The sequence below is a fragment of the Vidua macroura genome, chromosome 12, assembly GCF_024509145.1.
Source record: "Vidua macroura isolate BioBank_ID:100142 chromosome 12, ASM2450914v1, whole genome shotgun sequence".
In the NCBI taxonomy this organism is placed as follows: Eukaryota; Metazoa; Chordata; class Aves; order Passeriformes; family Viduidae; genus Vidua; species Vidua macroura.
In genome coordinates this window covers 8,203,339-8,219,130 of record NC_071582.1, presented here as the reverse complement: position 1 = coordinate 8,219,130, position 15,792 = coordinate 8,203,339, and the positions used below count along the sequence as shown (strand labels likewise).

Genomic DNA, 15,792 nt, shown 5'->3' with positions numbered 1-15,792 from the left:
CAGCTTCTCTAAGTGTTAGTTGTGCAGCATTGATGCCTTTTGCAAAGTTTTTATCCCAGATAACATCTTATGGAGTGTAATAGTTGCTAGTTGCTTATGGCTATGAAGAGAACACAGGTTGCCTGGGATGATGATGTGTCAATTTATACCCATTGTAAACTGAAATAAGTAACTCTTTAGGATCTGTTAGGAACAGCTAGCTCACAGCTGCTCCTGAAAGCATCAGTATGTGGAGCAGTCTAAAAAATTCTTATTTAAATCTGTTCTGTAGTTTCAGTCTTGTATTGATATGTTCTATGACAAAATAAATGAGTGTTAAATATTAGCACTGCATATAAGGATGCATTAGCATTTTGAAGACTTTGGAGATTCAGGCAGACGATTATGGACCTGAGTAGGCAGGGCTGCTTAACCTGCCACGGATCATAGAACCATCATAGACTGGTGTGGGTTGGAGGGAGCCTTAAAAGTCATCCACTGCCAAATTCCCTGCCATGGGCAAGGACACCTTCCACTAGACCATGTTGCTTGAAGCCCAGCTTTTCCATGAACTCTTCCAGGGATGGGGCATCCACAGCTTCTCTGGGCAACCTGTTCTAGTGTCTCACCACTCTCACAGGGAAGAATTTCTTCGTCATATCTAATCTAAACCTGCCCTCTTTTGGTTTGAAGCCATTCCCCCTTGTCATTACATGCCTTTTTCAGAAGTCCCTCTGGAGTTTTCAGTACCTTTAGGTACTGAAAGGTGCTGTAATGTCTCCTTGGAGACTTTTCTTCTTCAGGCTGAGCATCCCCAGTTCTCTCAGTCTGTCTTCATAGGACAGATGGTCCATCCCTGGGAGCATCTTCATAGCCTTTCTGTGGTCTTGCTCCAGCAGCTCCATGTCTTTATGCTGGGAGCTGCAGAGCTGGACATGTTAGTCCAGGTGGAATACAGGGACAATCCCCTCCTTAACCTGCTGGCCACACTTTTTTTGAGCCAGTCCAGGATATGATTGACATTCTGTGCTGCAAACACAGTGTCAGGTCATGTATGCTTCTCGTCCAGTAACACCCTCTGAAGTTCTTCCCAGAGCTGCTCTCACTCCTCTCTGCCCAACCTGTATTTGTGCTTGGGTTTGCCCCAGCCCAGGTCCCTGCACTTAGCCTTGTTGCACTTTGTGAGGTTCATGCAGACCAACTTTTCAGGCCTGTCAGGGTCCCTCTGGGTGGCTGTTGCTGCTGTTTCTAGAATAGCTCAGATGGTTTTTGTGGTTTCATGCATATTCCCAGCTGTGCTGCTTAGGCAGCCTTATTCCACTCTAGGCATTGTTGCACGTGTTTTCTTCAGTAGCCTTTTGATAGTTCAGCACAACTTGCTGTAAGCTGTCAAGTATCCACTATAGCCTATGCAGCTGAGGCATAAATCCCCCTGATACTAGTTACAGTAAAGAGTTCCAATAGTTATCACAGTGGGAACCAAATTGTTTCATCATTCCCTTTTGGGAATTTAAACCAAAGGCTGAGATGGCAGATGAAACAGATTGAACATGGATCTATTACTGAGGTTACTGTTGTCTGTGTCTTCCAGTACAAAAGTATTTCTTTGAGGCTAATGTTATACATTGGCAGCTTTATATTTTTGCGGGGGGGAGCCTGCCCAATAGCGACTGCTATGAAACATGTGCTATGATGAGCTCAGTTTCTGTCATAGGGCAAGAGTCAAAAGTACATGGACTGAAAATAGCTTTGTACACTGTACAGCTAATGTGTGGTGGTTTTTAAAAGAGACTCAAGGTAATAAATGGATTTTTATTGCTTTGTCCCAAAATAATAACAGTTCAAAATCTCTTATGTTTCATTCTTTTCATGTCAGAAAAGAAGGATGAATTCTAAGTAACTGACTTTTATAGCTCAACTGACACCATACAACCCCATGTATTGTGTTGAAGTATTTATTGTCCATGTGTTCTGCTGCAGGGGAAGATACAGGCCTTATTTAATAAGCATGCATTTTAGTTGATGGCTATGGGAGCTATTTAGCCAAAACTCAGGTAACTTCTATAAGCAGTAGCCTGTAACTGCCTTGCTTAAGTATCAGTAAAGCAGACATCATCGGTTTTGCAGGTGACACAGACCAGTATTTGCTGTGTGAGAGTGATAATGTTTTCACTGACCATAAGAACTTCCCTTCAATACAAATTAAAGAGTTCTCTCTTAATGAAAAAATACATTGTCAAGGAGTATTTTTAAAATATTGAAACAGTTGTGTTCTGGTTACTGTTGTTTTGCCATTCCCACTGGGAGATTAGTCCTAGCAGTAAATGGGTTTTTCTTATTTTAGCTTTGCTTTTAATAAAATCGAATACTTCTTTTCTTGATGCTTATCTGTTTTGTTTTCTAGGCCTTTCTTAAATCTTTCCATGTCTAAATGGACTCCTGAATGTAATATAGTTTATACTCTAAAAGCGGATATGAAGAGTGAAGTTCCTTCTGATGCACCAAAGAGACAGGAGAGTCTGAAGGGGATCCTCTTGAACCCTGAGCCTATTGGGGCGGCCAAAAGCTTCACTGCAGAAGTTGAGATGATTGCCAGTAAAGTAGGGAATGAGTTCTCTCACTTGTGTGGTGATTCTCAAAAGCAAAAGGACATGAATGGCAACCATACAGACCAAGAAAAAGGTATTGTGGTGCGAAAAAAACGCAAGAGCCAGCAGGCTGGTCCTTCATACACTCAAAACTGTCCTGATAAAGAAAATAAAGGAATTTTAGGATTGAGACAGCATCTAGAAACACAGAGTGAAGACAATGATTCCTCTTTTAGTGACTGTATCTCATCGCCTTCATCTAGCTTGCATTTTGGAGACTCTGACACAGTAACATCTGATGAAGAAAAAGATGCTCCTGTGAGACACCCTCAGGCAGTGTTGAATACTCCAAGTAGAACTCACAGTGCAAGGTCACAAAAGTGGCCTCGGACTGAGGCAGACTCTGTACCCGGGTTATTGATGAAAAGGCCCTGTTTTCACAACAGTTCTTTAAGAAGACTTCCATATAGGAAGAGAGCTGTGAAAACAAGTTCATCACAGCGGACACAGAACCAAAAAGAACGAATTTTAATGCAGAGGAAAAAGCGGGAAGTGTTAGCTCGAAGAAAGTACGCTTTGCTCCCCAGTTCTAGCAGCTCCAGCGAGAATGATCTCAGTACTGAATCTTCTTCCAGTTCATCTACTGAAGGGGAGGAAGACTTGTTTGTGTCACCTGGTGAAAACCACCAGAATAGCACAGCTGTTCCTTCAGGTAAAACTGAATTCCTGGGGTATTTTGTGTTAGTTACCTTTCATCGTGTATAATAGGCTTTTGTATAAATTCTGTGCAGTTTTTGAGGTTAATACTACAGATAGACTTACTGTAAGTACTGTGAACATTGCAACCTAAATTCTTGATGGGAGAAGTACATTCAGATCTTAGAGTAGAATTATAGCAAATCTAAAATCTTGAACGTAAAAGTTAATGGCTTCTAAAGCACATAGTGGAAGGTTGCTCAGTCTGACTAGTCACATGCTGTTGAGTTGATCCATTTTTATTGTTTTAGCTGTTGAATTGTGTTAAAAATTTTAGCTTTGAACTGATTGTAGTAATAATTATATTTTCAGAATGTAGAAATATCTGCTAATATTTAACTGCTCTTGACAATTTAGAAAAATATAAAGAAAAAAGTCCATTGTTATAAGAGCTGAAATAGGAGTCAGTTGAAGGTAGCTTTAGTACTGAGATAATGAGAGAAAAGTATTATATATATACCAAATGATTTACCCAGATAAACTCAGTGCAAGGCAGTTGATTTACACAGTTATTTTTCTAATATGTCTTGTCACAGTATCTGAATCCTTGAGTGCTTGGAGAAAGACTTTTTGGGGGATGTTTTGGTTTGGTTTGGGTGTTTTTTCCTAGTTTGTTTGTTTGTTGTGGTTTTTTTGTTAATTGGCAGATTTTTTTGGACTTCCTTGAGTGTTAAATTTGCCAAGTGAAAGTAGTTCTGCATTCTGTTTTATTTCAGCTTTTTAGAGAGCACGGGGAAGTAGATAGAACACAGCATGGTGTTAATCTGTGCAACCATGTGTGACAAATATGTTTTAATAAGTGAAACCATATCTCAGGCTGTGCTGATCATTCCTCTAAGAAAATGTGGCTGGAAATAAAAGGACAGGTTAAAAAAAATGTGAATGTTCATGTTAGGGCAGGATTTATGCTTGAGCAGAATCAGAGTATTAAAGTCTAGATTACTGCTTGTTACTCATTGCAGTAGGAAATAATGTCTGTGATGTTTAAATACAAGAAGTAAAGCCTGTAATGTGAAAGTCCTACTTATTCAGTATTAGGGCTGGGCATATATAACTCTGAAACAGAAGAATTATTGCACAGCCTTAATTATCTTAATGCATATTTTTGGGAATAGACATTAATTAGTCCTAAAAAGTTACATTTGACATGTGTGTGTAACCATATTGAAAAATATGATTTGTAAATAATAAATAATGGGGATATGCATACATTTATATGAAAAGCCAGTTTGAGAAACTGTGTTAACACATTTGTTTCCAAGTTAGTGGTTTCTTACCATTTTCAGAGAGGATGGAGTTCTATGTAACTAAAATGATGTAGGATCAATAACAACTCTCCTTCCACACAGATGTGGAAAAGTCCAATGGATTAATTTTTATACTATATAAAAAGCACTCTTAATTAATGAAAGTGTTTATTTTCAAGTCATGAATGAAAAAAACTCATAGTTCTGCACCAGTAGTTTTGGATTAGAATACTGATGTGAGTTGGAGCTGAAAGGTCTGCTTTAAAGATTGTGTCCTGTCGTTCGTGCCTCTACTCCCGGACCAACACTTGCAGGGAGCTGAAAAGCAATTCTGGCTTAGTGTGTGTGAATACTGTGGGGGTTTTTCCAGTGGAACTATATATTGATGGAAAGGTTTTTGAGCATTTTGTTTACATTGCACATATAATGGGAAGTTGAGCAGACATCCTCTGTGAAAGTGTCCTATTTTTAGCAAGATAAAAATGTGATTAACATTTTTTGTAGCTTTGTGCTGTTATATAAGGCATTTCTGGTTATTGAGTTAATTAGGACAGAAATGGGGCCAGCTGGAAAACAGCTATGCAACTTCTCTGTATAGTGAGCAAGCATGACGGGGTTTCTATATGAGGAAAGGCTTGTATTGATAGTAATGCTACACGAGCTTGTTAATGTTAGGGAAAATTTCTTTGCTCTACATTGGCACATATCTGCTGAATTTACAGTGTGCTGAAGGACAAATAACTTCTGCTAGGAATATGAGGCCTGGGGCATATATGTAAAGGTGCTAGAGGACAGACTTAGGGAAGGAGGAGAATAATTGGAAAAGAAAATACAGTTTAAAAAGATGTGGTAATAACTGATTTTTTTAAAAAGCAGGCTTCAAAGTGATGTGATTAGTCTTGTAGCCTACTGAATAGCAATTTATATTGAGGATATTGCAGAAAATATTTCTTTGCTTTGAATGTTGATGTTTAACTAAAGATACAGTGCATTTAAAGAACTAGTAAGTTAAATTAGTTTAGACTGTTCTGAAAACCATTTCTTTCTGATTGTTGCAAGAAATGAAAGTCACAGACCTTTTTAACCAAAGAAGTTTTTTGTAAGTTAGTTCTTATAATTAATAAAATTAACTTGGCTAATTTTGGAAAAATCACATTAATGGAGATGTGAAGGGGGGTTGTTTTGTTTAACAAACCTTTACCAAAAAGCCAAATAGCATTATATGGGGTTTTCCCTCCTGTTCTATTAGGGCTTAAGCTATTCTTCTGGTGAAACCTTGTGGTTTTGGAGTGTGAGAGTGTGAACAGTACATCCTGACACCTGGGGCTAGATGATATTGTTGTACCAACTGTGTGCCACAGAAGGCATTGTTCTCATTATATCTGGGATGGGCAGCTGTAGCTCATTCATGGGAGACAGGAGGTGGGGGCATAAGGCCAACATAAAACCAGCTGTGTGGAGTTTAATGATCCTTACAACTGAAGGTGCAGGTGCTTACAGGGGTGTATAATCTAATTGCAGTGTTGATCACTTGGTTTCAATTACAATACTGGGCTTGCAGTTAAAATGACAGAAGGCAGCAGCATTTTTGCTGGAAGACATGATTTTTGATTCTGTGTTTTGTTTAGGTAGTGCAGAATCTTTTCTTTAACCCTGTGTACACACCAACAGAAACAATCCTCTTCCACGTTTGCCTTTGAAAGATGGCAAAATTCAACTTTTGCTGTTGTTGCATCTCCTATGTTGTAAGGCAAATGCTCTGTTTCTGCAAGTATTTGATTTTCATCTTGGATCTAAAGGATTGGAGCTGCCCTTTGGAGGCAGTCTGTGGAGGGAAATCTAGCAAAAGTTTAAATTGGAACAATTTTTTAACCTTACATACTCTGATTTGGCAATAAAGCAGAACTCTAGAAAACTGCAAAGTGTTGTTAGAAAAAACAAGCTGTGTAGAGTTTTGTATTGTCACAAATTGTTCAAACTGTTCGCCTAATAACTTACGATTCCTTCAGGGTCTGACAAGTTATTTTATATTTTTGAGCAACTAATGCTAGACAGGTTTTTCTCTTCTTAGAATGTAATGCTGATGAGAAGCTGCTCCAAATTTTGTTCAAAGCTGCTTAGAATGATAATACAATGTTTATTCACTACTGTTAGAAAATTGTCTTAATTCTCCAACATTTGTTGTCTGTCTCCCCAAAAAAATTTGAATACAGACATTCAATATATTACAAGCCAGAGGCTGGTGAAAATGTTAAGCATATACTGCTTCATGCTCAGATTATTTTAACAGGTTTAAGATAAACAGGTATTAAGTGGAAATGAGCTGCCTGTTGTTAAAGTTGATTATTTTTCAGTTACTTAATCCCTCCTACAAACTACAGCATGCAGTCCTTTTCTCACACCAACTGATGCAGCTCATAATTCCAACCTTTTATCTCAATAGCATTAGTGGATAAGGAAGGGTATAAGTATCCTGTTTACCATACTGCTTACTGGAGAAGAACTGAGAAATTGTGAGGAAAGGAGCACCTGGCTTTGTGAGCAGTGGACAATAATGAGTGTTGCTATATCCATCTGCTGTGAATTGGGGCTTTAAATAGCTTCAGTAATAGAAGTTAGTGTGGAATTCACTTCAGCCCTGCTGCAGCTTTCTGTGCTGAAAAGATGCTCTTTGTAGAATTGGCTTGTTGTGGCATTGCCCACAGGACTGGTTTTAGTACAAGGTTAAGAAAGGTTAGTACAGGTTTCAATTAGCATGGCTCACAGTTGGACAAAATCCCCTAAACTGTACTTGACTGTCTTTTCCACCAGGGTGCAGACTTCTAAGCAATTTGTGCTTTGGAAAATTTTTCCCATCATGCACAGCTATTGGAAGGAATATTCCAAGTAAGTCTCAGGTACAAAAAAAACTGTCATCACACAACCCTAAGGGAGCAGGCAGGTTCTTGCCAGAATGTTGACAGCACTAAATCTTAGTTACAATTAAGTCTTTCTTTTCTTAGCAGGATTTTTATGAGTAGAATGGCACTGGATTTCTTTAAGTTGAATCAATGTAATACAATCTGTAAGTAACATAATACAGAATTTGTGCTACCACCAAGTAAAGATTTCTAATCACCTGGACCCTCTGCAGATCAGGTCAAATCTTAACATGTGGTTTGCTTTATCAACCTAATAATCATAATCTAGACTCAAAAACCATATAAAAGAACATGAGTCACTCACTCAATCCTCAGAGGAAGCAGGTGATGACAGAGGTGTCCCTTGCCACCAGTGACAGGAGGGGGTCACGTCTCTGGTCCAGGTTCCCACTTGGGGTTTGTAGCTGCTGGGTTTTCTGGCCAGTGCTCTGGGTGCTGTCAGCTCCCGTGCGCTGTGGCAGGCTCATCAACAGCACCTGTTTGGCCTCCTGCAGGACCTTCAAGGCCACCAGGGAAGGGAGTGATCATCCTGGCGCCCAGGAATCTTGAGACATCTAGGGAGGGAAAGGACAAATGTGTTTGGTCTGTCTGCTTGGTTCACAGGACCTTCAGAGCCTGAGAACGAGAGCAAAGCCACAGATACGTGACCAGCTCAGTCACAGAGGATGGCTCCTTGTACAGCGGTGTTATGCTGACAGGCTCAGAGCAGGGCTACCAGCCATACCTAGTTCAAGACATTTGAGGGCTAAAGGAGACAGTACTCATCAATACTAGCAGGATATTATTCATTTCAAGCTGAATTACTATCCAAGTCATTATCTTTAATTCATGAGCATAAGTGGCTGTAGAGGCACATAGTCCCACATTCAACAGACCGACTGACAGCTGACCATGAGCAATGACTGGACAAGAAAGTGTGCTCTGACATCTGTGACATTGTTGTAGATGCTGGGTGGTATGAGAGCTTTTAGTTAAAATTTGTAGCCTGAATTTTCTGCTCTGACTGCACAGTGTTTTTGCCTGCTGCAGCTGGCAGAGAGAACGTGTGCCTGAGTGGGCTCTTGGTCTGATCCAGTGAAAGCTTGGAACTCAGAATAAGTCATCTCTCTCACTGGAACTTGTCTGTTGATTTTAAATCTCTTCTGGTTTCACTTAAGAGTTGATCAGACTGTCTAATTTGAAATTGTGTATTGTGAAATGCTTTTATTATCTTACATGTAATACTCAGACATGGAGGTTAAACTCCATGTTAATTGCAAACCAGATGTGAAAATACCCTCTGAGAATGACAGCAGTCAGCCAAACATAAATTTAGGTATTATACCAGTGTTATTTGTGCCCTTAATGGGGTACTTGGGATGACGATTGATTAATTTTGGAGTTATGCCATGGTCTGTTAGAGTTAAATAGTAGTGTAATTATACATATTATACATGTTATACTGTGCAAAACTTAGTCTCTTGCTTAGAACTTCTGGATTATTAAAGTATTTGATTCTAAAGCAGCAAGTTGGTCTATCACTGGCACATAGCAATTTCTGTTGTGAAGTAATCTTACAACTTTCTAGGGAAAAATATGTCATTTACTGATCTAAGTATTGGACTTTAGAGTCCAATATCATATTTATTTTATTATAAAAGTTATATTCCGCTTAATAAAGCACTTTATTATGACAGATATACTGTCTTTGTGAAGTAAGGCCTGGACAAGAGTGTGTTTTTATTTTTAAGGGAGAATTATAGTTTTACACATGTTCAGATTTGGATTCAAGCATGTGCAGTTTATCCCTTCCTCTAGGCCAGCTGAGCACTACATTTCCATCATAAAAAAAGGCTTCTAAAAGAGGGGAAAAAAACTTGCATGAAGAAGTTCCTGATTATTTTTGATAGTCACATACAAAATTTAATTACTAATGGCTATTGAAAGGTCTGAATTGGAAATGCAGAACTTGCAAACTGAAATTTGGTGTGTTGTGTGCACTATGAAATATTATTTGTGGATGTGAGAAGGGAAAAAACACCCAAATTCTTTGGAAACTATTAAAATCCTTGCTGTAATTTTCAAGAGAAGTTTTGTTTTTAAGTAGCTCACTTGAAATGCAGACTGAGTCTTTCAGTGGTGGCCTGAAGGTTAATTTACTCACAAATAACTAGAGTATAATTTTCTTGATGTGTTCTGTGATTCAGAAGATGACAGAGAAATAATGTGTGCCTGCAGGAGGATGATTTTCTGTTTGTTTTGTAGCCATAGGTATTATTCTGAAAGTAGTACAAAATACATCTCTTACATTTGTGTAACTGTTTTGCTGTCAGCAGTCCAGTGACTCTTCTTCTTGAAGTGAGATAACCCTCAGGAACTGTAGGAATAGTATAGTTAACTCTGTAATTATCCAGATTTAGCTGGCTTCTCACAGCTTCAGTCAGTCAGGGGATGCATTGATGTGTAAGGTATTCATGCTTTAAATTTTGCTTGAAGTTCTTTACAGACAGATGACTGGCCAGTGACTGGTATGTACTAAAAGAAAAAAGTGAATTATACTGTATCATGGTGGACTGTATAGAACAATTAAATATTTACATAGTTTAGAGGAGTTGTTTTTCTGCTTAATTTTGAAGAAAGTATTGGTTCCTTGTATAGGAAAGTACTTCATGGGATGGCAACTTCATCAGTTTGTGCTTTTGGCTTAGGAAGGTGTTTTTAGAAGCATGAACAGAAGGAACTTGCATATGTCTAAACTATGTCTATGCTGTATCCTACTTGGAGCAACTTTGACTGTTTTCCTAAAGATTTTATTTGCTATTTTGGAAGTCACAAAACCTGTTCATTCAGTACCAGTCCTGATGGTTTTTACAGTCTGATTTGTGTAGTTGGTACAATCACCTCTCAGCTAAAGGAGTGCTTTAAAAATGATTGAATAAATTGAGCTTTCGAACATTGAGAAAGGTGTCTGAATTGTGTAAATATTCAGTTAAGAATTCCCTTTGGTTTTCATGAGCTAAGCTTGGGTCAAAATTTCAGTAGAGGTGCACACTGGGTGAATTTCAGTATAGATCTACATGGTAGATTATTCTGTCCTCAAGGAGAACTTGTTTTTCTAAAGTGACAAAATCATACTTAAGCCTAAATCTTTCTACTTTTGCACCTCTTGTAAATTTGAATAAATACTGAGCCTGAGGATGTGTGGCCTCTGAGGAGTGCTCTCAAATTTTTTATATTTCAGAGAAGTGCAGCTTTGGAAGATAGAAGGAAGAGCTGGGGGATTTTCTCAGGGAACTTTCCCCAGCTGCTTGGCCGGGTGGTTTTGTCTGACAGCAGCTGAGATAGTTTTGTGTAAGGAAGCTGTTGCTTGCTTGCCCCGATAGGCACGAAGTTTACATTCCTCTGAATGTGCTGATGGCTTTAGCTGCTGCCTTTCACTCCCAGTAATTGGCCTTTTGGTATTTTCAGTTTTGGAATGTTCTTTTGTTTTTTAGACTTCGCAGTATGTGCACTTTTCCCCAAAATTTTCATGCAAGTTCTGAGAACTAATTTTGTTCCACACTGATTCCAATTGCTAGAGTTTTATTAGTATCGGTGTTTGGAAGCATCACTCTTTACATCTTTAGCCAGCAATCTTTCTGAGATAAGTATGGTCAGAAACAAAGGCTGTTGGGAAATAGGTAATGCAGTTTGGGCTTTTTTCAAAGCAGAGAAACTGATAAAAATGAGTACTCATTCCCACATGTAACTGGGTAAAGCAGCTGAGAACAGTCAGTGCATACAGGATGGAAGTATTGACTTGAATGAGACCAAATTCTTCAGGCACTTCCTTGAGGCAATTTGCAGAAACCAAAACGATAGTTAGTGATTTCTAAGCTATACAGCTCGTTTTTTAGTTCTTTTGTGCTCAGTGAATAATCCATAGCTCAATTTAAGTCTTGTAGATAGCTCAGACTTGTCACTGCCAGTCTTGCAGCTCTATAGAAGTATTTCGTGTGTCTGCTTGCTAGGCTGGAACTGGAACTGTTATTCCTGAAGTGGAAGTTGTTTCTTAAGTAAACTTGTCTCTTTTGTGGGGTTTTGGTTGCTTTTCTTTATCATTCTTAGTTTAATTTTATCTTCCTCTGTGTAGTAGAGATTGTGAATGCCACAAAAAGTCTAGATACAAAGGTGTTTATAAACACCAAGAGATTAATTTTGTTGCAAGTATAAACTAGTTGGTGGATCATTTTTCTTCTGTTGTCAATGTTTAGCTGTGAGACTGATACCTATAAAAACATTTTTTTAAAAGCTATTAGTGGTAACAAACCACTACTGCTTTGCTAGCTTGTAAGTTTGTTCTGTTTTTATATTAAATGACTGAATTTTGTTGGTGTTACAGATAATAAAATTCATTGCAATTGTTTTCAATGCTTGTAATGCAAGCTTGCATACCTATCCCACACTGTCTTCTGTCTCCTTCCTTCTTTTTGCTTCAGTATTTACAGCAGAATTGCTCCCTTTCATAATTAGGTTGTGTATTTGACAGTTGTACCTAAGGTTTTGACATACACCATGGAATTCCCTGCCTACATATTTTAAATCTATGAAAAATAATCTCTTAAAATGACAGTTGGTGAATGAAGTATAAATGAAGCATAGAAACTTTCTTCTTCTTTTTCCTCACCAGGAAGTATTGATGAAGATGTTGTGGTGATTGAAGCATCCTCCACTCCCCAAGTCACTGCTAACGAAGAAATAAATGTTACCTCAACAGACAGTGAAGTGGAGATTGTTACAGTTGGTGAAAACTACAGGTGAGATCTGCACCTCTTTGTATTAATAAAGTTTTGCTTGTCTCTGGGTTTGTCATGATGCTTTGTGCCATTAAAAGCCCATAAGGTAATGTCACTGCTAACCAGAATGCACAGTACGCATTTTTTATTAAAAAAACCAAACAAAAGAAAACCCAATCAATAACAACCCCAATCCTGAATCCCCAAACAAAGTAATGACAAAAAAACCAAAGCACAGGTTTGCCAAAGCTTTAGAATTGAACTCATCTGGGGTTGAGGTGGCTGTATTAGTGTGATTGATGTGCAGAATTTGGGGGAAACAAAGCTACACAGTGAGATCCTAGAGAGAGCATGTGTAGGCTGAGTTGACTATCTAGGGATTAGCTGAGCATTTCTCAGGAAAGCAGCCTACTTTTTTGAAGCTGCTGCTGCTGTATATGCTTTCCTGTTCTTCCAAGAATCTCTGGAAGTTTTGTTCCATATTTTCAGATTTTACCGAATTTATTAAAGTGGAGTTCCTTGAAGAAAACTTCAAATTCAAACCTACCTAAAGCTAGATGCTTGTAAAAAATAAACAGCTTTGTATATTCCTAGCATCATAAGATGTATTTTCTGTAATAGTCTTAAGACTTGAAAAAATTAATTCTTTCTTCCCTCACCTTCTGCAGTGCTACAGCCAAAACAGCAGTAGCTCCATGGTGATTTGTGCAGCAGGTTTTGTTTGTTTTTAGTGAAGTCATTCCCTTTTCTTCACATTTTCCTCTTCTGAATTTCTGAAGTCTGAGTACATTGTTTTTCCAAATTGGAAAATAAGAGCCACATAATTTATGTAAATACTGGAGAGTCAAAGTTTTTTGGGAGTGCAATGGTAAATATGAGACTGTAAAAATATTGTTCCCTCAATTAAAGACTGTATGCTTCAAAGGGAATACACACTCCAAGGATCATTGTCTTGAGTGTCAGGGTTTGCATGGCTAAACTGAACAGAATGGGTGCTACATGTTATAATACAGAGATAAACCTATCCCTTTCCTTAGGTATGGTTACAGGCTTAGGAACTCCTCAAGCCACATTGCATTTTAGTTTAAGTATCACAGAAAGCTGTGGTTGTTCTCTGAAGAGAGGGAGCAAAATAATATTAGAGGGAAAGGTCCAGAGATTTTGCACAGTCAAGACATTTTGGAAATTTGAAGTATAAAACTTATCCTCTGAAAGTACGCTGTCACAGGTTAACATGCAGAAGTACTTAATGTTTATAAATTTTTATTGTCTTCATAGGTCTGTCATCATTTATAGACCTGTTGTTTCAGACTGCACAGGAGTAGTATAGGATTTGGAGACTCCTCAATTACTGTTTACAAAGCTAAAACAACTTCAGCTATAATTGCTGCCTGGCCATGGCTGTAGGGTTTCAGAGTGATTTTTTTTTTCTTTTTTTTTTTTTTTTTAAAGATAGCTGCATGTACATGGGTTGTGGTTTAAAGACCTTTAAACTCTCCATGCTGAGCATTTGTTATGTTCTCTGGTAAAGGCTGCAATAGTGTTTTTAAGTGTGTTTGGTGAAAGTGGAGTCACGGGATACCTCAATGTAATAAAATGCTTTTCTAATAGTAAAAAATCTCCTAGCTAGGAGTACCTCCTCAGACAGGAGGAGAAGAGATCAGTGATGGCCAAATGCAGGCCAGTAGCTAAGGTGTTCCCTCTGTTAAGGTCTCGTTCTGCGCTCGGCCACTCGAGATCGCACTGGGGACCGAGCTCCAGCTCGCACGCTGCCCGGCCGCCGGAGCAGCGCTCCCGCAGCAGGATCTCCACCGTCATCCAGCCCCTGAGGCAGAACGCAGCCGAAGTCGTGGACCTCACTGTGGATGAAGATGGTAAGTTCCGTTGTCAGAGAAATCTCTCCAGGAGCAGGATGGGCAGTGTAAGGGCACTGGAGTTAATTGCATCAGATAGAAGGTACCCTTCTATGAGAATATCTGATTTCCAAGCCTGTCAGAAAATCCTCTTGTGCCCTTCCTTTCAAAATTTAAAGTTTAGCCATTTTCAATGGGTCTTTTAGATCTAAAGATGCAGTTTTTCTTCCAAAGCTGCCTTGGGTGTGTGTCTGAGGGCTGACTCACCAGGCAGAAATTACAGAACAGGTTGGAACTACTTCTTGAAAAATATGCACTTCAATGTAGCACTATAAAAGGAAAGTCTATCATTGCCTTTGCTTTGGAATAGTGACTGTTCTTTCAGGCCTTGAAGTAAAAATAACTTTTAAAAAAAGAAGAAAAGCCCAACCCTAAACTAGTAAAGTGTGTTAGGTTTCTGAAGCTGTAACCTTTCATTTGTTCCTAACATTAAAACCGGCTGACACTTAATAACTCTATTCCTGCTGAAGATCATAAGAGAAACTTATCAATTATCAAAAAATTGGGAGAAGAAAAACTGAAGCTCATGTATGTTTTTGCACATTAATATTTGCAGATAGTAGTGGCTTTGGGGATTTCTTGGGTGCACGTTATTTGTAATGTGAACAGAAGTTTTGTCCTGTTGTGGTTCTGTCCCTGAGTACATTGCAAGCTTACTATCATGCAATATCTAACTCTTCAAGTTGTCATGGGTTTTGGGGCAGGATGGAGAGTCAGAAAGGCTTGAGAATAATTTTGGTTGGTTAATGGCTTTTAAGGTAGAGGATGAGTTGATGTACAGATTCTTTTTTTTTTTTTTAGGGATTTACTGTGAAATATTCCAACAGCTCTGTTGTTGAAGGGGTGCAGTGTAGGTTTCTGTTGATTTAATTTACTCTTAAAATTCCTATTACAGAATTTAGTCTTGTCTTCAGAAACCAAGTTATTTTTAAAATACACTTCCGTAATGTGTGTTAAAGACTGGCTGTTTCTGCTGCCTTCTAGAGGAAATGCCCAAGATAAATCTTCCAGGATTTAAGGACTATACTATTTTTGGGTTTATGCATCAAATTTCACACATGAAGTGGTGTTAAATGATCAGACTTCTGAATTAACCCTGTAAAAGGCAGCTGTGCAGTTTATCCCAACTTTACCTATTTCATCAAAGATACTGGTCTTAAAACTTGGCTGGCTGCTTCCCTGAGCATAAGGATCCTAACCCCTTCTGTCTTCCTGGGCTAATGTCTGGGCAGTGTGTTAAAATATTCAGTTTCTCTTAGCTTGTAGTTGACAATGGACCAAGCTCCTTGTTTTTCACTGTTTTGGGCAGGGGAGAATCAGAAGTGTCTGTAAGGGCTGGTGGGGAACCTGAGCCTGAGGGAACTCAAGGTGGCCACTGGCCTGAGCACTGGCTGATCACTTCTCATTGTAGGCTATACATGTTCTGTAAAGTTGCTCTTGTTTTCTCAATTTAAACATTAATGCATTTCACCCAAAACATTGTCCATAAAGTAAATAAAATTAGTATATTGGAAGGCCACATTAAAAGTAAGAGGAATTTGAATGTAGATATCAGGTCATGTTTTTTTAATGTGATGAGTTGGAAGATTTGTGAGAGAGAAGATACATTTATTCCTTTGCTCACTAAGTTGCTG

At 38.6% G+C, this 15,792-nt stretch overlaps 1 protein-coding gene across 6 annotated transcripts in view; it reads left to right on the top strand.

Annotated features, from left to right (window-relative positions):
• The window catches only part of RNF111 (ring finger protein 111), a 42,908-nt gene that overhangs the window by 7,735 nt on the left and 19,381 nt on the right, over positions 1-15,792 (top strand). For all 6 annotated transcript variants that reach the window (XM_053988409.1, XM_053988407.1, XM_053988405.1 and 3 more), the window contains exons 2-4: positions 2,384-3,279; positions 12,140-12,266; positions 13,956-14,119. In XM_053988409.1, coding sequence (XP_053844384.1) covers positions 2,403-3,279; positions 12,140-12,266; positions 13,956-14,119 — 1,168 coding nt within the window. In that variant the 5' untranslated portion in view covers positions 2,384-2,402. The remainder of the gene's footprint in view (positions 1-2,383; positions 3,280-12,139; positions 12,267-13,955; positions 14,120-15,792) is intronic.